General features: G+C 48.2%; 1 protein-coding gene across 1 annotated transcript in view; it reads left to right on the top strand.

The window, feature by feature from the left end:
• The window catches only part of CMTR1 (cap methyltransferase 1), a 1,053,443-nt gene that overhangs the window by 232,465 nt on the left and 793,034 nt on the right, over window positions 1-27,944 (top strand). The window contains exons 6-7 of the mRNA XM_086925906.1: window positions 13,020-13,091; window positions 20,408-20,502. Coding sequence (XP_086782032.1) covers window positions 13,020-13,091; window positions 20,408-20,502 — 167 coding nt within the window. The remainder of the gene's footprint in view (window positions 1-13,019; window positions 13,092-20,407; window positions 20,503-27,944) is intronic.

Here is a 27,944-nt window from a genome sequence, read left to right as displayed (position 1 = left end):
TTGCTGCATTTCTCTCATTCTCTCCTTCCCATACCTCCGCCCTTTCATTCTGCTGACCCTGATTCTTATTATTCTGTCTAGGAGCGCGAGGTACTGGAGGTAGCTTTACCTGTTGCTGGTTCTTTCTTGTCCCCTCTTTCTGCACCTGTGGATTTAAACCATTTACAGGGGCATTACCGGCCTGTAGGTGTGGACACTCGTCTCTCCAATGCCCTATCTGACCGCACCCGTGGCAGGGGAATTTCTTCATAGCCTCCTCCCGACTCATTTTTACCCGGGGCTTCCCTCCTCCCCCAGCATTGGTATTTTGGGCATTATTATTAGAAATCAATTTACTTAACTGTTTTTCTTGCTGTTCAGCCAATTTCACTTGTGCCCACATAACTTTCTCCTTGAGGGCTTTTTTCTTGTTTTCTATCTCATCCTCGCAGTACTTGGCGTACTTGAGGACATCATCTATGGGCTTTCCCTGCCAACTGATTTTATTATCTCGAATCCATTGGGATATTTCAGGCCTTCATCCTAGCACGAATCTGTAACTGAAATGGGTCATGTCCTTCATGTCCACATTATCGATTCCACTGTAAGTTTTGAATACTTGCAGCAACCTTTCATAAAAGGAGTGGACAGTTTCATCGCGCTCTTGGGTAGTTCTATCTATACGGGTCCAGTCGGTTTCCTTTGCGGGCACCTTTTTCTTCAGGTATTGTATGACTTGATTATACTTCCTCATTACTTCAGGTGAGGGAGCTCCAGTTTTGGCATCCCTCGCATATTCGTCATTGGGCCAATCAATTTCAATTTTGCACTCAGTCCACAAATCTACAGGTACCACAATGTCGAAAAACCCATCCAGGTCTTTCAGGAGACATTTCTGAACTTTTATGAAGCGTTCGACCTGTCTGTACCAGTCGACTGGCTTCTCCCGTAATTTTGGGAAGTCATTAGTAAATGACACTATGTCTTGTCGGGACCAAGGAACATGGACGTATTTTCCCCCCGGGACCTCTCTCATGGGACACAATTTTTCTGCGGGACCTACTTCTTTAAGCACGTATTCTGAAGCTTGGGATTTAGCCCTGCTGTCTTCCTTTTTCTTTGCCCACCGGGTTTTCCATTTTTCTACATCCCCCCATTTCTGTAGGAGTTTCAGTAATTCTTTTATCTGGATCTGTTTTCCTACTACATTCAAGCTCTCTAAGTCTTTGTCGGAAAAATCTGCTCTGTAGGGTTTCTGAAGGACTTTGGAACGACTGACATCTATTCCCATGTCTACGGCAGTGTCCATCAATCTCTCATGGAGCAATCTAGCGTTCCGGGTAAGGTTTTTGCTGATAAACAGTAACTCTTCTTCATTAAAGGAGTTTAACCGGTCTAATCCTACATTACCAGCCATTAGTTCCTCTATTTCTATCCTTAGTTTATAGATTTCTAAGGGTTTCGGTTGGGGTGTGGTCTCTTTCTCTAATTCTTTGGTCCATCTGTCCAATTCTTCCGGGGATACTACTGTGGCACTCCTAACCCCAGATGTGCTTTCAATCAGAACCTCTTTTGCCCTACTCTGACTTCTTACCCCTGGCATGCTTGTTCTAGGTTCCCTTATGGGCATATCCATTAAGACTACTGACTCACAGTCACTTTCTTGATCATCAACTATGAGAGTCTCCTTTCTTGGGGGTGGAATACTTGGGGTTGGCATAATTGGGGTTATAACAGGAGGACGAGGACTGGCCAGTCTATCCCCGTAAAGAGGAATAGCTGGGCCAATAGTTACTGGAATAGTCAGTGAATCTGGATGGGGATGTATCTGGGCTATGGTCCGAACCAAATCATCTCGCTGTCTAGCCAGGGCTTCCTTCTCTCGCTCACGTAAAGCCTTTTCTGCGGAATTGTCATGCAATACTTGGGGTACCAAGGGTGGGTAAATACTTGGGGCTGTCGGAGTAACCAACCGAGGTGGGTCTTCTCCAAACGGACGGTAATTCGGGACCGTAGAACTAGGTCTGCAAAACCCATCCCCGTCACTGGTTTTACTATCGGTACCCGTTCCATCTGTCTCACTATCCCTCCGACATCTGGGATATTTAGAAAACGGGTTCAGTGAATTCAGAGGCTCTGACTCTGCAACATAGGGAGAGGGGGTTTTCATCAACAAATCCTCTAGGTGTTCATCTTCAGAGTCCCCCACGGCCATTAAGTGATGGGTTTTCTCTGTACGTTTCCCTTTCCCTTGTTCTAATACCCCCATCATTGGAAACAATCCCTCAACCATCATATTCTGTCTCCACTGTTTCATTTTCTGCTCTTTGGTTTCTCTATGGACCCTCGGATACCATTTGCTTACTCCCTTGTCCATCCGGGGTCTATCTCTTTCCAGAGCCTCAATTTCCCATTCTTCTAGGGCTTCGTACTGGGTTAATCTGGGTCTGGGATGTAATTCGTTCATGCGGGTCCTCAAGTTAAACAGGATTCTGCCATTAAACGTACCATCAATAGGGAATGCTAGGACTCCGTCATCTGCAGTATACTTTACCCAGTTTTCTAACCATACACAGGTATGGTACCCTTTCTCAAACATCATGAAGGAGGCAGGAGTATTTGGCGGAGGGATGATCACACCCTCCCTCGTTCTAATGGGCTTGTCCTTTTTAAAAAAGTTCTTTATTGTATCGGCAAATTACATTTTTCTTTTTACTCCATACATTATGCGCGGTCTACCTCGTAGAATCTGTTCCTTATAGAAGCCTAAGTTTTGTGGATTAGGTAAGAACTCAGGATACCACATACAACTTTCCAGACCCCTCTCAAGCTCCTGTTGATTAATTTTGTTTACCTTTGGGCTTCCAATGCTAACGCGACTTCTATTTCGCAGTAACCAATCAACACTGTGACTACAAAATCCTTGTCCAATGGGTGCGCGGCCTTTTCGCGAGACGAGGTCTCAAGCTCCGGCACTCACCCCTCCCTTACAATTTCAGCTTCACTACACGCCCGCTGTCTCTACCAATACCAGCGCGGCACGGAGTGACGTCAGAGCAGTCTTCCGACCGACTCCCTCCTTCACAAGGTAACGGAAACTTTTAACTTTTCCTAAAGTGCGAGTGCAAATTTTAGTCAACAACACACAACGTTTGCCACTGTGTCTGAGTGTTCTAAATAGATAGAAAAATTTTCTCTCACTACAAGTAAACCACTTCTGTCTACTTTTCATTCACTCCGGATAGACTTCTCTGCCTAACCTCTCACACGAGCAATATAGAACCTGCTACTCCTCTGACTCATCCACTTCTTTCTGGGATATATACTAAGTCAGGCTTTCACCAGCGGACTATTTTACTTACCATTCAAGCCTTGGAGACCCTATTACTCCTTCCACATGTGACCCTTACTAGGTGATATCACAATGGAAGTTTTATACAAAAGGACTCGTAGCTATCATTTATTCAGATGCAAGAAGATCCTAATTAGTGCTTCCAGGTATTCCTAACCCTGCACTAATGACTCACGACAAGTGACCTTACCAGCTAACCGGATTCTGCTCACCGTTAGCTATATACTTCCCCGGGGATTCGGACTACACTGAACACACACAAACAATTTTGGTTAATTTCACATATAATACTTATAGCAGCAATGCAAAAATCATTTACATATACATATAAATCCTTTAAAACATTTTTGCAATATTTGAATCAATGCAATCAATAGAACAGCAGCACATTTATTTTCACGGTTTGTTTATTAACTATCTTGCCTACCTATCTTAACTAGTCCTAACCATACTACTGCTACCAGAAAATTACTGATAGAGCGCGCAGGTCACCCGGGTCACTGAGTTTACCAAATTTTCCACGCACTGGGCCCTGGCGTGCCTACGATAACAAATGCTTTGCATGAACCGGGTGACAAACCTTTTCCACGCTACTATGAGTAATTCGGGGGGTGACTCTTACACCACTTACTATTCATGTACCTGACTTACCACAGGCACATTACTCCTGACGGATCAGGAGCTAGCAGTGGACAGGTGACAAGATTCCTAAAAGGAGTAGAACTCTTATACACTTAGTACATTTATCCACACTTTATACTGTAAAATGACCACAGACACCTGATGAGTTTTTAAAGTTTATAAAAGAAATTTCAGAATGAATATGCCAAGATAATGAGGCAAATACAAATCAACACATCAATTATTAAGATTAATGCCACAATGTAACTATGGATTAGGGCAAGTACCATTAGAGTAATTGGGAACACTACAGGGTAAGAGTATTAAGGAACAAGCTATCCACCACAAGTTTAAACTAGGGCATGGGACATGAGCAGGACCTAAAATGTGCACTTAAACTAGGCTACTTATGCTATTCTTACGAAGTTCACTGCAACCATGCTAAAGGAAAGGGAAAAATGGAACACACTACAATAATATGACAATTTAATAATATCCTACAGGTAGGGAGAGAAGTGGAACATTTCTAATAAACAATTGCATATAATTTGCTTTCAAAGGTGATAGGGCAATATCACAGGCAAGAGTGCTTTATTAAGAGGAGAAGAAAGAGTGATAGAGAGACGTACACCCACAGTTAATAATTACCTAGGCAGGAATGAGGACTAACCCTGGCCACGGGTCAGTTTGGAAAGACGGGGACAACAACCCTCAAGGATTGGAATACCAGAATGCGAGCAGGTACAGCTCACGGACAGTCAGGACAGAATACCCCTCAGGATTTGGGTCAGGACTGGGCTCACCAAGGTACGACCAACACCTACAGCTTCGGATGCAACGGCTGCGTTACCCCCTCTCTGCAAGTAATCCGCCAGTAACCCAGATTGGGTTTTCGAATTTCCCCAGCGAAGTGCTTCGCCAGCACTTAAGACTATTTCCACCCCTAGGAGCTTGTGGAAAGTATGGACAGAGTGCTCCGCAGCACTCTGTATCAATCACCTATAGAGTTCGTAGGGTCAGTGACAGGTCTGCTACTCGGACAAGTCGGACAATTTCTCTAAGCTACCCTAAGCTAGTTATACTGTTTTGGGACCCCTAGACCACCCACAAATGTTACAAGTGACAAATTCCCACATTATGATTGGTCAGGAGAGGTGACTTTGTCATCGTCACCACCTATAATTCAGTGTTCCCATCATTAATATGTAATTTTTCATACCCGCCCCTTGGAGTTCATGTTCCCAGGCATAGGAATATAGAAAACAATGAAAGTGTACAGTATATATCAACAATGTTGCGCAGTCAAGGTAGACTGCAGCATCTTCGAGGTGGGTTCCCAGGCGCATCGTGCTTCGGGAGCGAGCTGGCTTGTTTCAGCTTCTGCGCAGTGGGGTTTCTCCCATGTCACGTGACAGGGTTTAGAAGAACTTCAACATGGAGCGGCTCCCCGTTCCCCGGCCCATAGATATGCGGTACATGAAAAGTAAGCGAGAACAAATTAGAATCACACGTAAAAATGATTACACTGTACACCATTAAAAGCTTCACTGCACCCCTTTACTTTTTATTTTTTTTATTTAAATATGTTTTTATTGCAGAGTTATAAACCACAGGATATCATTAAACAACCAGTACACTTGTGAGATCCCCCCGTCCAATAAGAATTCTCAGTCGTACACAGCCGTTCAGCCCGCATCCCGGAGGCCGGGCGGCGTATTGCATCGCTCAGGAGGAACACATCACAGTGCACGTCCCATTAGGACCCTGGTCGAAAGATCGCATTGCGCATCTGCTTTTATCCCCCCACCCACAACAACATTCCCATCAGCCATCGCAGTGATAGTCAATGATATCGCCCTTGTCGGGGCCTGCCCTAGGCGCTATGGGTCGTCACACCTGACCGCTCTACCCAGTCCTTCTGCCCTCCACATAGTTTCCGTCGTCCCAGTAGATCCAGGGCCCTAACAAGCGACCATCTAATGGCTTCCGGCCCTCCCCAAACACCCCACAACCAACCCCCCCAAAATCCCCCCCTCCCCTGGCAACTGCTAAGGTGTGTGCCTCGCCCTATCGAGTTGGATGGGTCCACTACAGTACGTGATACCATACTTCTGTGTTCGCCCCGCGGTGTCCAGCGGCTTAGTTCTCGCCCTCCTCATCCTCAACCAACGCATCACGCAAAGCCTGTACCACTAACTCCCATGCACGCGCCGCATCCAATGCCTTCTCATTCCCCAACTTTACAGCCTGCTTCATCCGGAGCACACTCTCACAGTCAGACCACCGCAGCAGCTCATTCTTCCATCTACGCAGTGAGGGTCCCCCCCTGGCCTTCCAATGCCACGATATCTCCCTCTGTGCCAATATCAGACCCAGGTCTATGAATTTGCTTGTCACCTTGGTGTGCTTAGTATGCGGGAACCAGAGCAATAGGCACGCCGCCATGTCGAATTCCACCTCCCTGTCAGTCACTTCATTCAGAAGTTCCCCTACCTCCGCCCAATAGGTCCCCAGTTGTGGGCACCCCCAAAATAAGTGGTCCAGGTCCGCTCCTGGGGACGAACATCGTGGGCAACTGGCTTCCGGCACCTGAAAGTACCGCTGTAATTTCACAGGCGTCAGATAGGCCCTATGAAGCACATAGAAATGCACCTGCTGAAAGCGCGCGTTTTCAGTGCCCTTCCACGTGCGTCGCAGGATGTGGCCCCATGCCGTATCCGGTATGGGCCGGCCGACGCTCACCTCCCATTTAGCCTTGAGTTCGTGGAGTGGTTCCAGCCCCTCGTTCAGCATCCTATTATGGAGGCACGTCACAGGTTTGAACGTACCAGCCGTCATCACCACGTATTGGCACGCCATAGTCGTCGTGGGTTCCAGGAGCCCCTCTTTCCAGTGCTTTTGTACGGCAGCCACTACTGCCGCGTGTAGGAGGAAGCCCCCATCAGGCAGCCCGAACTGGTCCCGGAGCACTTCGAACGGCGCCAAAGCCCCATCTATGTACAAGTCGCCCACCACCTGCAGTCCCGCCTCCTCCCAATCCAGCAACGGGGACCAATCTCCTCCATGCGGCAGTGCCGTCAACATCCCGATCGGGATCTCCGGGGCATAAGGCCGCGATGCCCTCGCTCTCCGAAGGCTCCTTTGCCAGCACAGCCGGAGCGTCCGCTCTTCCATGGTGAGGGCCCGTAACTCGAGCCGCTGCTGCATGATGATGTAGGACAGCACGTGGCGTTGTATTCCCCGGTCCCTGTCCTCCTCCGGGCCCCGGAACACCCTGGCTACGTTCTGTGTAAGGACCTGCAACTGCGCCGCAAGATAATACAGCTCGAGGTCGGGCACGGCCAAGCCCCCTTCCAGCTTGGGGCGAAGTAGCGTGCTCAGGGCCACTCTGCGGCGGCCATGCCCCCATAGAAAGCCAATTATCATTGACCGCAGTTCTCTAAACACCCCCTGGGGAATCCAGACAGGCAGCGTTCGGAAATAATAGAGGAAGCGGGGGAGCGCCACCATTTTCAACAATGCTATTCTGCCCAGGACTGTCAGCGGGAGGGTCGACCAGAAAGACAAGCTGCCCCGCAACGCCCGGACGCAGCGGCCAATGTTGCCCTCCAATAGGTCCGCAGCCGCGTGGTAAATGCGGACACCCAAATAGGTGATGCAAGAGGGTTCCCATACCACACCTAAATCGCTGCTAGGGGCTGGTGATCCCGCTCATAGCGGGAACACACAAGTCTTCGCCCAGTTGACCTTAAGGCCCGACAGCCGGCCGAACTCAGACAACAGATCCATCGCTCCAACCAATGCCCCCGAGGTGTCAGCTAGGTATAGAAGCAAGTCATCCGCATATAGCGATATATAGTGCCACTGCTCGCCACTCACTATCCCCGCATATCGGTCCCCTGACCTCGCATGGACCGCCAAGGGTTCCATCGCCAGGGCAAACAATAGGGGGGAGAGAGAGCATCCCTGTCGTGTTCCCCTGCCCACCGGATACGCCGCGGACACCAGGCCGCCCAATCGTACTCTCGCCGTCGCCGAGGTATATAATACCCTCGTCCACCTTCGAAACCCCTCGCCCATGCCAAACCTCTCTAGCACTCCATCCAGGAAAGGCCATTCCAAGCTATCAAAGGCCTTCTCGATGTCCACAGACAGAACCGCCGGTGTTCCCTCCCTGTCCAAGATGGCGTCCATTATTCCCACCAGGCGGCGGATATTCAGCGCCGTGCTCCTCGTGGGTATAAACCCGGCCTGGTCCCTGTGTACCAGGCCCGTCATATGCGGGGCCAGCCTGGTGGCCAGGATTCGGCTCAGGATCTTATAATCCACCGTCAGCATGGACAGCGGGCGATAAGATCTCACATCCGCGGCGTCCCAGCCAGGCTTGAGGAGCGGTATAATCAAGGCCTCCCGCATGGATCCAGGCAATACCCCCGTCTCGAAGGCTTCCGTGTACACCACCAGCAGCCTGGGCGCCAAGCTGTCCACATACTGTTGATAGAATTCAATTGGCAGTCCGTCCACCCCGGGCGTCTTGTTGCGGGCCATATGTTTGATGGCCACCCGTATTTCCGTGAGCGTGATCGGGCTACCCAGCTCCCTCGCGTCTCCCTCGTCCAGGACCGGAAGCTGCCTCTCCCCCAGGTATTCCGCGATGTCCTGAACCCCCACTCCCAGCTGACTCCGGTATAGTTCCTCATAATACCCCCTAAATCGTTCCAATACCGCTGCCTGGGAGTACACCATCTCTCCCTGCGCATTATTAATGCTGAGAATCGGGCAGCCCCTAAGTTCCGGGCTAGCAAGTCTGGCCAAGAGGGTACCCACCTTGTCCCTTTCTGCGTGTGCCCTGATTATGTACTGCCTATAGTCATAACACCTCAGACGTTCCGTCTCGGCGGCAACCACTTCCTTCGCCTCCAACAACTGGGCCTGTAGATCTGGCCTAGCCGGCCTGCGGCGCTCCAAGTCCCTCAAAGTTTCTTCCGCTTTCATTAGGTCATTCAGCACAGTCGTACGAGCATTCGAGAACCTACCCAAACACACCCCTCTCACCACCACTTTCATTGCATCCCATTCAGTAGACCTACTCGCAGCCGTGCCCTCGTTCACTCCGAAATAACCATCAATGCCCTGCCGAACCGCATCGCTGAACACAGAATCCTCTAGCGTCTCCGGCCGAAGCCGCCATGTTGGTATCACTGAGCGCTCTCTCTGCCACTGAATGTGCACCAGCAGGGGGTTATGATCGGATATAGTCCTAGCCAGGTACTCCGCATGGGTAATCAATGGGGCTAGGGATCCCCCGCAAAGCACCGCATCGATCCTGACATGTAGGTCATGGAGACCGGAATAAAAGGAATAATCCCTGGTTCCCCTGTGCCTCTCCCTCCAGACATCTAACAACCCCCATCGTTCCTGCCAGTCCCTCCTGTGCGCGGCCAGCCTGCGCACCGGAGAGTCAACTAGGGGGGGATGGGACCTATCCAGAGCGACATCCGTAATCGAATTGAAGTCCCCCCCTAACACTATCGGACCCGCCAGGAAAGAGGCCAAGGACCCCGAGAGACTATCAAAGTATCGGCCTTGGTCAGTGTTCGGTGCATAGACACAGCAGAAAACCACGTCCCGTCCATATAACCTCCCCTCCACTGCCACAAACCTGCCATCCGGATCTACTACTTGATTCAGCACTTGAAAGGGTATCCCCGCCCGCACCCAGATCAACACCCCCCTGGCATACGCTGAGTAAGTGGTGCCGAACACCTGGCCCCGCCATCTTTTCTGCAAGGCAGCGCACTCTTTTTTGGTGAGATGAGTCTCCTGGAGCATAGCAATCTGAACCCCCCTGCGTACCAGATATGCATGTACTTTGTGGCGTTTCACCATGGTCCGCAGCCCCCGGACATTCCACGTTAGGCATTTCAAGTTAGGTAATGTCCCCATTCCAACTTCGTACAGTCCGAATCAAATAGCAAAAGTCCATGGCCCCCCCTATGCAGTTGCCCCCCCCGAACATTCCCAAAACTGAAACATTTCCCAAACCCCACTCCCCAGGACAGAGCACACGAACCCAATGGCCGCCCCCATCCAAACCTTGAACCAACTTCTCACACTCTTACCCTGTGGTCTCCACCACAGTCGACCTTAAGGGTCCAAGGGGGGTGAGTCGCCGCCGACCCCAGCTAGCGGAGCCCGCACCTTCATCCCCTCCAAAGCACACAGCTCCCCCTCCCGGCAACCCGCCCTCCAGCAACAGGATATCACCCAACCATGAAGTCCCGATCAAGTCCCAGTTATATTTCAGCCGCAGAAAATACCATCAGAAGTCTGTGGGGTTACTATCGGCCCCTTCGAGCTTTCCGCCTCCGAAAGTTCCTCTCCTGTCCTGCTGCCTTCCCCTCCTGAGTCCGTTTCTGCCCGTTCACTGTTCCTCTGCGACCCTGTAATGGCCGCCGTCGCCGCGAGCGCATCCCTCTTCTCCGCCGCCATTTGCGCCTCCCGTTTCTCCCTCTGGCGCCTGTTGCGGGATCTGATGCGTTGTAACTGCCTCACCCGGGGCTGCTTTGGTTGGTCTCGCCTACTTTGGTGTGATCTGTCCGTCCCCGCTCTATATGATTCAAGCCATTGCCAAACCTCGTCCGGAGTCTGGAAAAAGTGCGTAGTGCCATCCATGATAATCCGCAGCTTGGCTGGGTAGAGCAAGGAGTACTGGATGCCTTCCTCCCTGAGCTCTTTCTTCACAGCAAGGAACGATGCCCTGTTCTTCTGGACCGCCTGAGTGTAATCCGGGAAGATCGTCACCTTGCTGTTCTCCACCTCATACGGGCCCGACATCCTGGCCCGCTGGATGAGGAGATCCCGGTCCTTATAGTGGAGGAGCCGCACCACCATCGGTCGGGGGGGGCGGCCAAGCCCCGGTGGGCGAGCAGGCACCCGGTGAGCTCGCTCCAGAGTGAAAAAAGGAGTAAGCCCCTCCGGTGCCACCACAGTGCGGAACCAGTTCTCCATGTAGGCCACCGCATCCTCCCCCTCAATCCGTTCCGGCAGGCCTACGACCCGCACGTTGTTCCGTCTGTTGCGGCCTTCGGCATCCTCCGCCCTCCGTTCCAGCAAGTTCAGTCGGGCCAAAATGTCCGTGATCCTGTGCTCCGCGGTCACCACCGATGGCTTCAGGTCCAGCAACAGTTGGTCATGGTCCTTGACCCTATCCGCCAGCTTCGCGTGATCCGCGCGTAGCAGCCCCAGGCCCGTGGCCACTTGGGCAATGTCATTGTGCAATGCTTCCTTAGTGGAGGTGATCGCATCAAGGATGGCATCCAAACGCCGGTTCAGCCGTTGTTCCTGATCAATCTCCGGGGAGGGACTCTCACTCAGCTGAGTTGATGTCGCCGAGTCCCCCTCGCGACTCCCGGGCTTCGGCCCTCCGATCGCCGCCATGCCAGGGTACTGCGTCACAAGTCCAGTCGCCCGTTTCGCGATTACGCCCGTGGTTCCGTGCCGGTCTCCAGGCACCGGGCAGTGCAATGTCCCCGCCGACGCTCTCAGGAACAATGGCCAGGTGGACGGGCTCCGTTCCGTCACCCCCCTTCAGCCTGCGGGGGGGAGGATGAATCTTAGGGCGGTGGCCAACGAGGGTCCCCGAGCTCCTGGGTGAATCGGGTCAGCGTCCCCTGGTCTCAGGACACAGCACCGCCAATCCCAGTGCTTCGGGCAGCCGAGTGCAGGATCTCTTGCCACTCGGCGACAACTTGGCTCAGGGCTGAAGTTCGGGACCGGCCGACCTCCTCGCCGCCATTTTCTTCTCACCCTCGGCAACACCTCAGCCGCCTCTTCTCTCGATCTTCTCGGGGCCAGCAGTCCCCCAGCGACTCTCCGATTACGTCCAGCTGTCCCCTTACACTTCAGAGGGCAGGAATGTTGTCTTCGGGTCGCCTAGGGTCCCGAAAACAGGAGAATTAGCGGGATTCCGCGCGGAGCTGCGCGCTCACGCCGCCATCCCGATCGGCGTCCAAGCCACGCCCCCCCTTTACTTTATAATATCTATGGCATTAAGGTTTAGTGCAAAAAGACAGATATGCAGAAGCAGCAGTGGCAAGCAGAGAGCATGGTTAGAGACAAGCGGCCATGTTTGCAACAATGCGCATGTGCAACAATATCCCTCCAAAATGCGAGTGCGTCACATCACATGGGTATGACCGACGCATGCGCTGACTGGATTTCTGCGAAGCAGCCATTTCCGTAGTGCAAGCATTGTTAGGATGAAAAGACACACAGGCAAGCCTCCTGGGGACACCCGCGTGTTGGGGGAAAATGCTAAATAAATGACGGACAGGTTGAATTAATATGATTACAAGTTAGGCGAGGTTCTTGAATCAGAGCAAAATGCGAGTGCGTCACATCACATGGGTATGACCGACGCATGCGCAGACTGGATTTCTGCGAAGCAGCCATTTCCGTAGTGCAAGCATTGTTAGGATGAAAAGACACACAGGCAAGCCTCCTGGGGACACCCGCGTGTTGGGGGAAAATGCTAAATAAATGACGGACAGGTTGAATTAATATGATTACATGTTAGGCGAGGTTCTTGAATCAGAGCAAGTCGCTTTACGTGCGAATCCTTGCTCCATCACTTGCTCCCCTGCCCCCGTTGCTTGTGCTCGCTGTCCTGCTGTTGCTTGTGCTTGCTCCCCTGCCCCCTGTTGCTCGTGCTTGCTGTCCTCCCCCCTCAGTGCTTGTTCCCCTGTCCCCCGTTGCTTGTGCTCGCTGACCTGCCCCCCTTGCTGTCCTGCCGTTGCTCGTGCTTGCTCCCCTGCCCCCTGTTGCTCGTGCTTGCTGTCCCCCCCCCCCCACCCCCCCTCATTGCTTGTGCTTGCTGTCCTGCCCCCTCGTTGCTTATGCTTGCTCTCCTGCCCTGCTATTGGCATTGTAAATGACAATGCCATTTATTTATGTTTTTTTTTTTAAAAACATTAATAAAAATAATTGTCATGAGCAATGCCAATAGCTCTAACTTTTGTAAAGGCGAAACCATTGCATTGTAAATGCTTGTTTTTTTTTCTTACAGCGAAAATTGATTATTGATGATGAATTAGAGTTTTGTGGCGAAGAGCTTCTGTCCGGTGTTTTGAAGTGTAAGGTAAGTTACCTGTTTCCAACTTGTGCTGTTATCCTTTCTTCTGTGCTCATCACTGCGGTGGTGTCAGATTGTAATGTTGTTTCAGATTGTATTGATCTAGTTTAACATCTACAATTAGAATTAAAACCAAGCTTGCCAGGAACACGTAATGAAATGCCTTTTTTGTTCTTCTCTTAAAAAGCAAACCTGGGGAAAATGTGGCAGTCTCATTAGAGAGGAATTTGACACTTTCACTTAAGGGCAGCAGAGTCCTCTGGAGTTCCACAGTACAGCCTAATGGTACAATCCGATGTGTTAAGTTTCAGGAATCTTTTATGTTTGCAGCTTTTCAACTTCAAAAGTGTCATTTGTTAGAGTCGTCTGATTAGATGTGCTTAGGCATCAGTCTGCTGGCTCAGCTGAGCCTGTTTACAAAGATGTTTGTAGATCCTTCTGACTTAAGCTCCTATGCCAGAAAAAAGAGAAGATGAAATGCATCCACTCTGACTTTATTTAGACTCCTTCAGATGGTTCCCGGGGTCCCCTAAAGCTAAATAGTCGTTCCTCTTTTTGCTTAAGAGGCCCACGGTAGAATACATCACTGAGGATACTGGAGTACCAGTCTAGAGTCAAACTGCAGCAATTGTTCTGAGAGGTCTTCTAATTGCATCCCGTCGAGAAACTCTGCAGAGGATAACATTACCACCTTCAATTGAGCCTCTAGTATAGGAGCAAGAAATTGTGACAGTCTCTGCTGCCTCACTGTTGCAGACTTCCATTTTATTTCAAGCCCTGCAATCTTACACTCTGACTTACTTCAGGTACGTTTGGTAAAATGTATTATGTTACGTTGTTAATAACTTGAGCTTGGCAAATCATAGTTTTTAAAGTAATGGCTCAGTGATTAAACCAGGCATTACAAGTGACTATGAGAGGATACTTACCCCATGGTTCAGGGTAAGTATAGAAAGTCCAGAGTGACACCTGCCTTAAATTCATCCAACACCTGAAATTCCTATCTAGAATCAGCGGTGTCCAGCTAGCAGCACTGATGCCCAATGGGGATCCAAATACTGTTGTGGTCTGTAGATCTTTATCAACATGTTCTTAGTATATTAAACTCTGTCCACCTTCCTGTGAGAAATTGATATCCTTTAAATCCTTGCCCCAGTATAAAATTCTCACTTATTGCTACCCATGAAAATATTTACTTTTATTGCCACACGAGTTCTCATCACACTTACAAGACCAATATAACTGTCCTCAACTGAGCTCTACATGCACACTGACTTTATTTGGCTCCTATACTGACATGCACTTTTCTTCACTGGAAGCATCCCCCCTGTTCAAACATGCCGTAGGCTTTACTTGGCTAAATTGTATTAAGAACTGTAGGAAGCTGTGTTTCTGTTGCAGTACCCGCTAGGTCCCTGCCAATCAGGTTCCCAGGGCCTGTGTTCTTTCCCAAAACTGAACCCTTGTAACCCCAATTGGCAACACTCTGGACACATGCAAGTCCCATGTAAAAGGTACCAGTGGGTACCAAGGGCTCTGTGACCAGGGAAGACCTCTATGGGCCACCCTTTGAGGTCCTGTACCTCAAGACACACACACTTTGCAGGCTGTGTGTTATGGTGCAGAGAAAAGTGAAGAGTCCCCATGGCACACATACCTGTGTGCATGCCTGCAACTCACTGCCTATGGTATAGGCAAGACACCCCTCTAGCTGGGTGAACTGTACCATGGGGAGGGTACTGTTGCATGAGCACTGTACCCCTGCAGTGTCTAAGTCCTTTCTTGGACATTGTAAGTGCAGTAAAGCCATAAAACAGTATATAGTCTGGGAGTTTGTCATTACAAACTCCACTGCACCATAATGGAATTCTGGGAAGTTTAGTATCAAACTTCTCAGCATAATAAACCCACACTGATGCCACTGTGGGATTTATTGTACAGTGTACTCAGAGGGAATCTTCGAGATGCCCCCGGAAAAACGACCAGCCTCTGGTGGGTTCCCTGACTGGCATGCACCAACATATAACGTAATGCGCCCCTCAGCCTCGCCTGCTATCAGGAGCAGACCCCATTCCTATCTCGCCTCCTTTTTTTGGGGCAAGAGGGGTTTAAAAAGGCGGGAAAAATTAACGCAGTCCAGAAGGTGTGCCCACCTCTGCCAATCCCACTCCTCGGTAGGCGAGGTGAAGCCCCCTCCTCAGTGCCCACCATCTTGCATATGGTAGGCACTCTCCAATCAGGATAAGGGATTGTACCCACTCCTCCACATGTGGTGAGCACTCCAAGGATGTAGTCACCCTAAGGTCAGTAGCCCATTGGCTACTGATCTTTAGACCCCTAAAACGCCCCCTGAATATAGTATTTAGGGGGCAGCCTTGAACCAAGAAGACGGACTCCCCCAACCTATGAAGAAGGACAAAAGAAGACGCCCAGCAGAGGAGACTGCAGAGAAGACTGATTTGGCCTCAGCCCTAACGGCCGTCTCCAGAGATCATGCGCCAGAAGATCGACATGTCCTGCAGCCAGCGACCTCCAGAACCCCTTGGAGGACTGACTGCCTTCAACAACGACCAGATCTCCTGTGACCCCCACACTGCTGCCTTCAAACATGAAGTAAAAATTATCCCAATGAACAAGTTATTGCCTTAACTGATCATAGATCGTCTGCTTTCTCAAAGATCCATACTACACTCGTTTTGTCCTAACATTTGTAAAGCGCAGGGTTGTATGTTATACCCTCTTAAGCAAAGTCCCCCTCCCTGAGCCTTTAAAGGCCCTAGGGACCACATCCCCTGGGGCCAGGTCACTTACTGTGTTCTGGGGAGCCCACCACTGCACTGATGCAGGTAGGGAAAGAAAATGTGAATTGCTCCTGCCCGAAGGGAGCAAGCATAGATAGCTGCTCCCTCCGGGCAGGAGCATTGCCTTTCTCCCGCACTATGCTGGGAGCCGTCTGGGGCCATGGCCTCCAGTGTGTTGGGTGGTAGGTGACCTGGGTGGACACCAGGGCACCCACCTAAACTAAAGGCGGGCCAAGGGAGATGAGGTCTTTGGGGCCATATTAGACAGACAGACGCACAGACAGACAGACGCACATACAGACAGACAGACGCACATACAGACAGACTGACGCACAGACAGACAGACTGACGCACAAACAGACAGACTGACGCACAAACAGACAGACTGACGCACAAACAGACAGACTGACGCACAAACAGACAGACTGACGCTCAGACAGACTGACGCACAAACAGACAGACTGACGCAAAAACACACACACACGTACACACGCCACCCCCCCCCCCCCCCCCCCCCCCACTCACCGGGCTCTTTCCGCGTGTCCCTCTCTCCCTCGGCAGCGGGTCAGTCTCGGCAGCAGGCGGGGCTCTCCACGAGCACGGGAGCCCCGCTAGCTCACACGCTCACTTCCGGCTGGCTTCAAGGGCACAGGAGCACGGAGTAGGCTCCCGTCTGCTTCCTGTCTTTTTGCGGCCCGCACCCGTCCCAACACAGGTTGCCTGGCTTCCTGTCCAAGCCGGACTGCGGCGGTGAGTTTCTCAATACGTGACTTGTTAATATTTAGTACGGAGCTATCCTGCATTTGATAGGAAAGAACCACAGTTGGAATTTCTGAAGCGTGCAGGACTGGAAAAAGTTGGCCGGTGATTTGGTATGGAGAATTTGTTGGCAAACCAGAGTTGACAGGTATTCTGAAATTGTTCTTATGTTCTTTTGAGGCATAGCTCCAGCTTACTCCATTGTCTCTTTACTGTTGCTGCTTGACAAAGTAGCTTGAATCAATTGCAAAAACATGAAGACAGAATCACAAAACACTATTTTTCAACTTACAATAATGATTTGAATTTGAATCTGACTGGTCTATCTTGGACTTGTGAAGTGGATTCAAATTAAAAAGCTGTCTGGACGCCATCCACATTATTCAGTGCATAGTTATTTTACACTCCAGTGGGTCTCTGAAAAGGCACCCGGTTACAATAGCGTTAAAACATTATACGGCCTGTCCTGGTCGTGGAGACTGCACCACCTTGAAAATTAAAGGACTGCTGTGAGGTACTGGAACCCACGGCTAGCAGAATGACAAGTTTTAACGCTGTTGTAACCGGGTGTCTTTTTAGAGACACCCTGGAGGGTAAAATAACTATGCCCTGAATAATGTGGATGGCAGAACCCACTGAAGGGAGATAACTTTTGCGAGTGAGTACTACAAATCCCAGAATACCTTGGGACGAATGCACCGGAGCAAGCGCACCAGGGGGCTGCAATTTGGTATGTAAATGATGGGATTTGGGCTCTCTCGTGACACCTGCCAGAAAAAGAAAAAAAAACACACACACACACACATACACCCCACCCCCCCCACATACACCCCCACCCCCCCACATACACCTCCACCCCCCCCCCCCCCCCCCACACACACCACCACCACCCCCCCCCCTGAATTTCTGTTGGATGCGTGTATTTCTTTGAATACGAAGAAACTTTATGAATTAGGCATTTATGGTGTACCGTGTATTCATATTTAATCTGGACACCCCACTATTCTTGTTGTTTTGGGATTTTATTATTGTCAGCAGGATAACTGACGTTAGTGGGTGAGTGCACAGGGCCTTTACTCGGTTCATCCCGTCTGGTTCTTTGAATAAGTGACAGAAAGGTTTTTTGTTTAGCAATAGCCCGGAGTAACCGTCCCTATTTTGCAAGGTTCTTTAGGAGTAGCTTTCCTTCGTCACATTTTCTTTTGCTCTGGTCAGGGTAATCCATGATGTCTTAGACATGCCCTCCCAGTGGAAGGTGGATGCGGTATTATCCGCATGCAACAAGGTTGGTGGGTGCTGCTGTTTGATTTGTTGAGCATTGATTAAGCATGTTTATGTTGAACAGTCACGGGTGACATGTTTGATCCTTGTTTTGTTTAGAGCTGGGACAATAGAGATTTGCCCAGAATCACGTTATGCTTGAAACTTCCCCTACTCGAACCCGGGTCTCCAGCTTCAAGGTCGGCCGCACCAGCCTTTAAGCCACATCCTCGTACGTTGCTACTGGTAGCTGCCGACTAGGCCGTGTCGAACACAGAACAGCTTTCCGGTGCGGTCCACAGTCGCTAGTGCAAGAGCGCCTCGAATGAACTGTGTGTTAGTGCAGCGCTGGCACAGTGGGCATTTAAGAACTGAGTCTCACTCAGTACAACGCTGTCCAGAAGTGTAGTTCTGACCACATATATGCTCCCTCATCCAGCACAGGCAGAAGAGAGTAGTGTCAGACGTCTATCTGCACAGTGCAACCAAAAGCGCCAAGTCCACTGCTGTACCGGTGGCCACAGGGGAGCTGTGGTCACTGGTGAATCACGAGCAGCTGGGAACTGTACACTGGTTACCTGCTGGCACGTATGCGCTGGTCACTAAAACAGTGCTGGCACAAGACAGCGCTTTGCTCACGCATTGCTGGCACACGAGGGTTCACCACTGGTGCAAAGCTGGTACATGGAGCATCTCTACTGGTTCTGTGCACCCGTGATGGTGCAGCATTTGGAGCATGTCCTGCCAAGTGTGAACTGCTGTTTCAAGAAGGATCGTGTGACATCCCTCACCCCCACCACCTCCAGGTCACAATAGGCCCCAATCCCAGTGAGACAGTAGTTAATTCGGTTATAGCAAGATAGCACGTGCTTCTATATAGTGAGTAACTTCCAGATAATACTTCCAGCTGAAAAGAAACTTGCGAGTGAACAAGCATGCACCTCTCTGCACAACATACATGTCACATGCTGCAATCCCACAGGTTGTGGATTTCTGTACCAGAGGAAAGACATTACCATGCCAGTGACAGTTCAGTTGGTTAAAGCACATGCTGCAGATGTCTGTCAACCCCCGTTAACATCTCACAGGTTAGCGAGGGTACTCCAGGGACTCGTGCAGTCTGCAGGTAACATGAGGCCTGCAGCACAGTGGGTTATCGCACCTGCTGCAGGGAAGAGTGATCGCCTGCTTAAATGTCACTGATTGTGTAACTGTTGCACTTAGTATGTGGAGACGGTGACGGGTCCAACACTCGTTATTATTGGTGATTGCATTTAAGTACAAAATGATGTTTGACAATGCCCTTTATTCATTTGCATCGGTGCGTAAACAAGCGCTTTGTACATATAGTCCATGGTTATGAGAAGCAAGGCTGGCAGTCTCTTTTACTGCCAGCCTTGCTCATCGTAAGCAAGGACTATACGTTGAAAGTGCGTGTTTAGGCACCGATTGCAGGTTTTAAAAACAAATGAATAAAAGGCATTGCCATTTACAATGCCAATAGCTCAAACTTTAATAATGCGAGACCTATTGCATTGTAAATGCTTGTTCTTTAATTTGGCCCCGGTTGGTGGGGTCCCTGGGACCTGATGAGGCTCAGGTAGTGGGGCTGCATGCCCCACTCCTAAGAATTCAACGAGGGGAATGAGGTCCCCGGGGCAAATTGAGGCTTGGGTGTGGCCGATTGGCCCCTTCCATATTACTGTTGAATGTGGCCCCTGGGATCGGGGTGCCTTGAGCTCAAAGGCTAACCCTATGCCGCATCACCAATGGCTGTGCATGGTGTGGAGTTGGCAGCCTGCTGGGGGCTTGGCTGCCTTCGGGTGGGTTGCAGGCATGGCCTGCAAAGGTTTGTGCTCTTTCAATGGAAGATGTCTGTATGTAAATAACAATTGACTACCACATCATGCTTTAGTAATATATTTATTGAAAGTGCTAGTGTTTAAATATGAAGTGAGCAACATTCATGCCCCCGCACGATTAGTACCTGAAGTCAGGAGTCCGATGTACCTTGTAAGTGGACTCGATTTTTGTTATAAATAGAGGAAAGTTTAGTGCATTAAATTAAAGAAGAGTTTTTGTACTGCAGAAATCCTGAACTCACATATTTAAAGGTGCTCGTAGATGTTACAAAGACGAAAAGATGACTGAGTGAAATAAAATATTTGCTTAAGATAGTTGACACACGTTTGTGTCAAGCACATTATAGTTAAGAGTAGCTACATAAGGCAGGAAATGTATGCTGTAGGTAGGGCTGTATGAGACTCTGAATCGGTTGCTTCAGTTGTTCTATTTGTTCTATTTTAAATGTTGTCTTGAACATGGTCATCCAATTGGTAGACTGTGAAGTTACCAGAATGCCTCGGAGTAATTGACCATTGTGTTTAATTTTAATGTTTTTTCATTGCAAAGACCGCAAAACAAGACTCGTAAACCAGTTTTTTGTTCATGATTCACGTGTCACAGCTGAAGAGATTTTAAGACTTTTTTCTTAATCCCTAGAGTGTATTTGATGAGTTAGAAGGAGAAGAGATGCGACGAGCAAGGACCAGATCCAATCCATATGAGATGATCCGTGGAGTATTCTTTCTCAACAGGTGTGCTTTTTCATTCCATACCATCAGAATGTTAGAGGCACTCTTATGTTCGAGGGATATGGGCTGCAGACCACACACTTTTGCATTAGATCACCATCTGGTGGTGGGCCCGGATGATTACACTTTGTTGTTGTCTTGGAAGAGTCTTTGTCTGTTGGGTGACTCCTCCCTTAGACCGTAGTGCGCATGGGCATCGACTACATCCTCAGATTGTTTTTTTCCGCCATCGGGCTCGGATGTGTTCATCGTTCGGTCCCGTTACCGATCTCTTTTCAAATCCATAAATCAATCTACAACATCAACATCGTCTTCGATACTGATTCCGGTTGCCTGCGTCGAAGAGAGGACCTACTTCTCCATTCCAGTGCTTGTCGGCGCCGTCGGGCCCACTGCGCCATTGGGCCTTTGGCTCATGGAAAGAACACCGTTTAAGAAGTGCCCTCAGTGTGGACACAAGTTTCCCCACACCGACCTTCATGAGGTTTGCAACTTGTGCTTGTCCCCAGAGCACGAGAGTCGAGACTGTGAGGCCTGTGCTTCGTTCCGGTCCAAGAAGACAATCAGAAGAGCTATGGAGCAGTCCTCGTCGTCGACACCAGACCTCATCATAGACGAGGTGCCAATCGAGGTAGACGTCGCAGAACAGCAAGAAGACGTCGCTTCCGAGGGAGAAGAGTCAGCTTCCGGAGAGGAGGATCGATTCGAAGATGACGATCTGCTTCCAGCTGGTCAACAGGTCGTGAGTAAAAGCGTCGACCCTGTTCATCCCCCATTCGGTCCCGACAAACAAAAAGTGCTTAAGCCGAAGTTTGCACCGGCACCAAGACACCCTTGGACACCGAGGGTTACCGAACTGAAACCGAAACCAAGTGCGGCACCGAAGGAAGTTCCGAAACCAAGTTTAGCACGGAAAGATGTTCCAAAGGTTACCGAAACAAGAACTATCACGGTACCTAAAAAATCGGACCCGAAAACGGTTTCCATAACGAAACACATTTCGGCACCAAGAACAGACGAGTCTAAACACTCGGCAGCCAAAGCTTCGGCTACAAAAAGCGTAAATTCAAGCAAAAAGCAAGATAAATCTTCAGAATCGAAAGCAAGACCCGTTCCAAAGATAACAGACACTATAAAAAATAAACCTGACGGCTCCAAACCTCATAAATAGACGCCGAAGGAAGATTTACCAGTGGAGGAGCTTTTCCAGCCTGATGTAAGGCAAGATACTCTAAAAATTCATCCACAAACAGGACAAATATATACCGTGCCTGAAAAGAGGAAAATAGACTGTCCTAATCCATCTCATGTTCCTCCAAAGAAGTATATTCAGACTGTACCCACAAGACCTCCCTCACCACAAGTAGAAATACTAGATATTTCTCCTGCACAGTCACCAACTAGCACACATAGTATAGTTCCACAGGAGGACGATTATGGGGATACATACTCTCAACACAGTTATCAACAAATGGAGGACAGTGATGACCCAGATAATATGGCTAGGTCATCAGGTGACCCATGGGAAGATTACAATGCACCAGATCTACCATAAGACTATGCTACTTGTGTCAGTTACTTATATAAGAGGACAGTCTAAACGTACTGATAACTATTATCCTCCCCTACATACTTTGGTTCTGATAAGGGGACATTTCACTGCACCGTGTTCAAAGGTTTCTTACAATTAGGAATAAAAACCAAAGGCCAGACCTCTTTGACAGCTACACAGAACACCATACAGAAATGTCTGACATTTCTAATCAATACAAAGCGTCCACAACATCAGTGTTAGACCAAGTTCTACTTAGAAAAGATGTGCGAGAAATGAATGACACCTCACGGAAACACCACCAACGGGGTAACTTGTATGTAATCTCCAGACAGGCCCCTGTCTCCTCATCGGTTGTCATCCGATTCTCAAAGAAAGAGGAGAAAGAGTGTCCAAAACAACAAACCAAGCAGTGCAACGAACAGTGGAAGCAGAAGCATCTGCTAGTGACAAAAGAATTACATAAACCAGTGTAAAAAACACAGCATCCAAATCTCTTTAATAACTTTATTCATAGAGAGATGAATGTCTGCAGTTGAAATTAAAAAGGCTGGTAGCTATTCATGCATACCATTACCTATTACTGACATGTTTCACTGCCACAGCAATTTTGGCAGATTCATCAGGGCTGCACTATATGCTGCCACTCCACTCCACTCTTGGACACTTGTTCTGTGATAACCAAAAGCAGCCTGAATGCTCATACCAGCTGCTTGGGAATCCAATGGGATACAGAAGTACTCCTACAGTGAGTCTCCACCTTCACATTACTTGTATGTATCAATCCTGAAGCCGCCCGACACGTGCCCGACACAAGGCGCGTGCCGGGCGGCTTCACGATTGATACATACAAGTAATGCACATTTCTTCTAAGTAGATCTTGGTCTAACACTGATGTTGTGGACGTTTTGTATTGATTAGAAAAATCAGACATTTCTGTATGGTGTTCTGTGTAGCTGTCAAAGAGGTCTGGCCTATTATATAAGTAACTGACACAAGTAGCGTCCTTTGGACAGGGTCTTTTGTTGTTGGTTAATGTTTGAGTGGAGGGCGACCCGGTCCATTTTTTCCCTCTAAGCTCCTATTTAGGTCAGACTAACACAAGACGAGTCGTATCCGTCTAGACCATCTCCACCAGATGACACCATTGGGTTCACACAACTCATCCATAGAGCAGCTACTTTCCATGGAGTAGACCTGCATACAGATCCAGTAGAAGAGCATTTTCTTATGGATACACTGTTAACATCTCATAGAACCACTACCACACTGCCAATACTAAATGGAGTGGTAAGAAATGCACCAAAAATATTTAAAGATCCAGTCAGGGCCAGGGTAATTAACCCCAGACTGGAAAAGATATATAAAGCGGCTCCCTCTGATCCTGCATACATTAAGGGACAGTTGCCACTAGATTCGTTGGTAGTGTCCAATGCGAGAAAGAGAGACAATTCGCAGTCAACAGGGGATGCTACACCTCCTGACAAAGAATCAAAGCTTCTAGATGCCTCAGGGAAGCGCACACTATCACAACCTGCCAACATATGGAGGATTGCTAACACTCAAGCTCTGTTAGCAAGATATGACGGAGCTCATTATGATGAGCTAGAGTCTCTCATGCAGCACCTGCCAGAACAATATAAGACTAGAGCTGCTGATTTAATACAATAGGGCAAGGTTATAACCAATACCTCCATAAGATGTGCACTAGACACTGCAGATACAGCATCTAGAGCAGTAAACACAGGAGTACTGTTGCGTAGGCATGCATGGCTAAGAATCTCAGGATTCAAACCAGAGGTACAAGCCAGTATACTAAACCAGCCATTTGACCAACAGCATCTTTTCGGTCCAAATGTAGACAGTGCATTGGACAAAATGAAAAAAGACACGGATACTGCAAAATCAATGGGCGCTTTACAAACACAAGCCCATAGACCTTCCTTTCGTCGCTCCTCCAATAGGGGTGCATCAAAAGGCTTCCAAACTGACAATACCACCACTACATACAAACAAACCAACCAAACCTCACCCAGTAAGGGATACTATAGAGGAGGGTATAGAGGAAATAATAAGGGCAGAGGCAGAGGCAACAATCGCAACGCCTCTACTCCCAAACAGTGACTTCCCTTCCATCCCCCCAGACCATTCCACTCCGGTCAGGGGACGATTACAACAGTTCCTACCTATCCAGAATTCCATTACAACAGACAGGTGGGTGAGACAAATAATTCAGTGAGGCTATTGCCTGGAGCTCACGTCCACTCCTCCAACAATACCACCCAGACAACCTCCTATGTCACAAGAGCACCTCTTATTACTAAGGCAAGAGGTACAATCACTACTGCAAAAGAATGTGATAGAACTAGTACCAAGGTAACACCAAAACACAGGGGTTTACTCCCTTTATTTTCTCATACCCAAAAAGGATGGGTCTCTCAGACAAATTCTGGATCCAAGACCCCTAAACCAGTACATGCATTCAGAACATTTTCATATGGTCATATTACAATAAGTTTTACCGTTACTAGAAAAAGGGGACTTCCTTGCTACATTAGACCTCAAGGACGCCTACTTCCACATTCCCATTCATCAGTCTCACAGAAAGTACCTAAGATTCGTGATAGATGGTCAGCACTACCAATTCAAGGTGCTCCCCTTCGTTTTGACAACAGCACCTCGAGTATTCACAAAGTGTTTAGCGGTAGTAGCAGCAAACTTAAGAAGGGACAACATTCATGTATTCCCATATCTAGACGACTGGCTAATAAAATCCAAGTCATACAACCAATGTGTACAGCACACGCATCAAACAGTCTGCCCGCTGCACATACTGGGGTTTACAGTAAATCAAAGCAAGTCACATCTACAACCGTCCCTATCTCAGCAATACCTAGGGGCCACAATAGATACCTCCAAGGCAGTAGCGTACCCCAACTTAATAAGAATACACGCTATGCAGAATCTTATACAAAAATTCCAAGCACAACACTCACTATAAGCTCGAGTGTTCATGCAGCTAATAGGAATGATGGCATCTTGCATTTTCATAGGACCATACGCAAGACTACAAATGCGCCCCATACAAGAGTGCTTGGCAGGTCAGTGGAATCAGGCTCAACAAGACATAACAGATCTGGTGGTGGTAGACAACCGGGCGCATCGCTCTCTGCAATGGTGGAACAACAAAAACCTTTCCAAGGGCCGGCCGTTTATAGAGCCAGTTCCACAAATAATACTGACCACAGACCGATCTCTCACTGGATGGGGAGCGCACTTACAAAATCACACAGTACAAGGAATATGGACAATGAAACAAAGAGTACTCCACATAAATTATCTGTAATTACCAGCAATCTTTCAAGCTCTAAAATCGTTTCAACATTACATATCAAACAAGGCTGTATTAGTCCGGACGGACAATATGACAGCAATGTATTACATTCAGAAGCAAGGAGGAACACACTCCCTACAGCTCTCCCGGCTGGCGCAGAGCATTTGGAGATGGGCCATTCCTCAAAACATTTTCCTGCTAGCAGAGCATCTACCAGGAGTCCACAATCAATTGGCAGATCTGTTAAGTCGTCAGAGACAACAGATACACGAGTGGGAGCTTCATCCTCAAGTTATTCAACCATTCTTTCAAATGTGGGGACAACCAGAGATAGATCTGTTTGCCACACAAGACAACTCCAAATGCCTAAGCTTCGCCGCCAGGTACCCACACCCATTATCCAAAGGCAATGCGGTATGGATGAACTGGTCATACAAATTTGCGTATGCTTTTCCACCTCTCCCACTAATTCCATTAGTGGTACGCAAATTAAGACAACATTCTCTCACATTGATTCTAATAGCACCAACGTGGGCGAGACAACCATGGTACACAACGCTACTGCAGCTCTCTGTAGTACCACACCACAAACTAAAACTCTCCCCACATCTACTAACACAGAACCATGGAGAGATTATGCATCCAGACCCAATGCAGCTCAATCTAGCGATTTGGCTCCTGAGGTCCTAGAGTTTGAATATCTAAATCTACCTACTGAATGCATGGATGTCATTAAAGAGGCAAGACGTCCTACCACTAGAGCATGTTATGCAGCAAAACGGAAAAGATTTGCTGTATATTGTACAAACAACAATGTGAACCCCTTAGATGTTTCAATACAAAACATCATATGCTATCTATCACATCTGCAATGATCTAATTTAGCATACTCTTCAATTAGACTGCATCTAGCAGCGATAGCGGCATATCTCCAAAACAGACATTTGTCACTGTTTAGAGTACCTGAGATCAAAGCGTTTATGGAAGGACTTAAACAAATAATTCCTCCTAGAATACCACCTTCTCCAGTATGGAGTTTAAATGTTGTTCTCACAAGACTCATGGGTCCACCATTTGAACCATTGCATAAATGTGAGTTACAGTTTCTTACATGGAAAGTTGCCTTTTTAGTAGCAGTTACATCAATACGAAGAGTGAGTGAGATACAGGTATTAACAATTCAAGAACCATTTATACAACTTCATCATAATAAATTGTTTCTCAAAACAAATCCAAAGTTTCTGCCAAAGATCATTTCACCATTCCATCTCAACCAATCCATTGAGTTGCCAGTATTTTTTGCATAACCGCAAACGGTTGCAGAAAGAGCTCGCCACACACTAAACATAAAAAGAGCAGTTCTATACTACATAGATAGGACAAAACCTTTTCGTAAAACTAAACAACTGTTTGTGTCCTTTTCACCGCCACATAAGGGCAATCCGATTTCAAAATCGGGTATTGCCAGGTGGATTGTTAAGTGTATTCAAATTTGTTACCAAAAAGCAAAACGCACTTTAACCTTTCCTCCTAGGGCTCATTCTACCCTTAAGATAGGAGCATCTATGGCATTCTTAGGGAACATACCATTAGATGATATCTGTAAAGCAGCTACATGGTCTACTACACACACATTTACAAAACACTATTGTGTAGATGTGCAGGCAAAGCATCAAGCAAGTGTGGGCCAGGCTGTACTAAAGACATTATTTCAAACTACTGCAACAGATGTGGGTGACTGCCGCTAAGGGAGAAACTGCTGTGCAATCTATGCAAAAGTGTGTGGTCTGCAGCCCATATGCCTCGAACGGAAAATGCTTCTTACCAGTATGCATCTGTTATTGGCATGTAGGGCTGCAGAACCACACACGCCCACCCACCTCCCCGGCTACCTATAACTGTTCCAGTATTATCTTATTTAGATACACAATACATGGTCATCCTTATCTGTAATGATACAACTCCATCATTTGCCCAAATGGCAAAAACAGGATGGAGTCGATGCCCATGCGCACTACGGTCTAAGGGAGGAGTCACCCAACAGACAAAGACTCTTCCAAGACAACAACAAAGTGTAATCGACCGGGCCCACCACTAGATGGTGATCTAATGCAAAAGTGTGTGGTTCTGCAGCCCTACATGCCAAGAACAGATGCATACTGGTAATTGGCATTTTCCTTTCTTTACACTCCTGTAATCTCAAGAATGTTTTACAACATCTGCTGGAGTTGATAGGACACTTAACTGTAAATACTTTGTGCCTTCTCCAATGTACATTGGTGTACATTTTTTGATGGTGCTCATAATGTTAAACAGTACAAAACCGAACAATTACTGGTGCTGATTTAGCATAATTTTATCTTCTGTCCTACGAGTTTTTATACACATGCCTCTAATTTCGAACCTTCAGGTAATGTATGATACATGTTTTGGTTAGAGTTCGAGTTATTGCTTTAATTTCTCTTCACTTTTATCTGCAGTTATGCACTGGGTGCTGACATTTTTTGACAGAGGTTTATTTTTTCCATTATATTTCTGTAGGAAAGTGCCCCTTTTTGA

This window comes from Lissotriton vulgaris, chromosome 6 (genome assembly GCF_964263255.1).
Source record: "Lissotriton vulgaris chromosome 6, aLisVul1.2, whole genome shotgun sequence".
In the NCBI taxonomy this organism is placed as follows: Eukaryota; Metazoa; Chordata; class Amphibia; order Caudata; family Salamandridae; genus Lissotriton; species Lissotriton vulgaris.
Note: the sequence above shows the minus strand (reverse complement) of the source record. Positions and strands in the feature narration are given on the sequence as shown.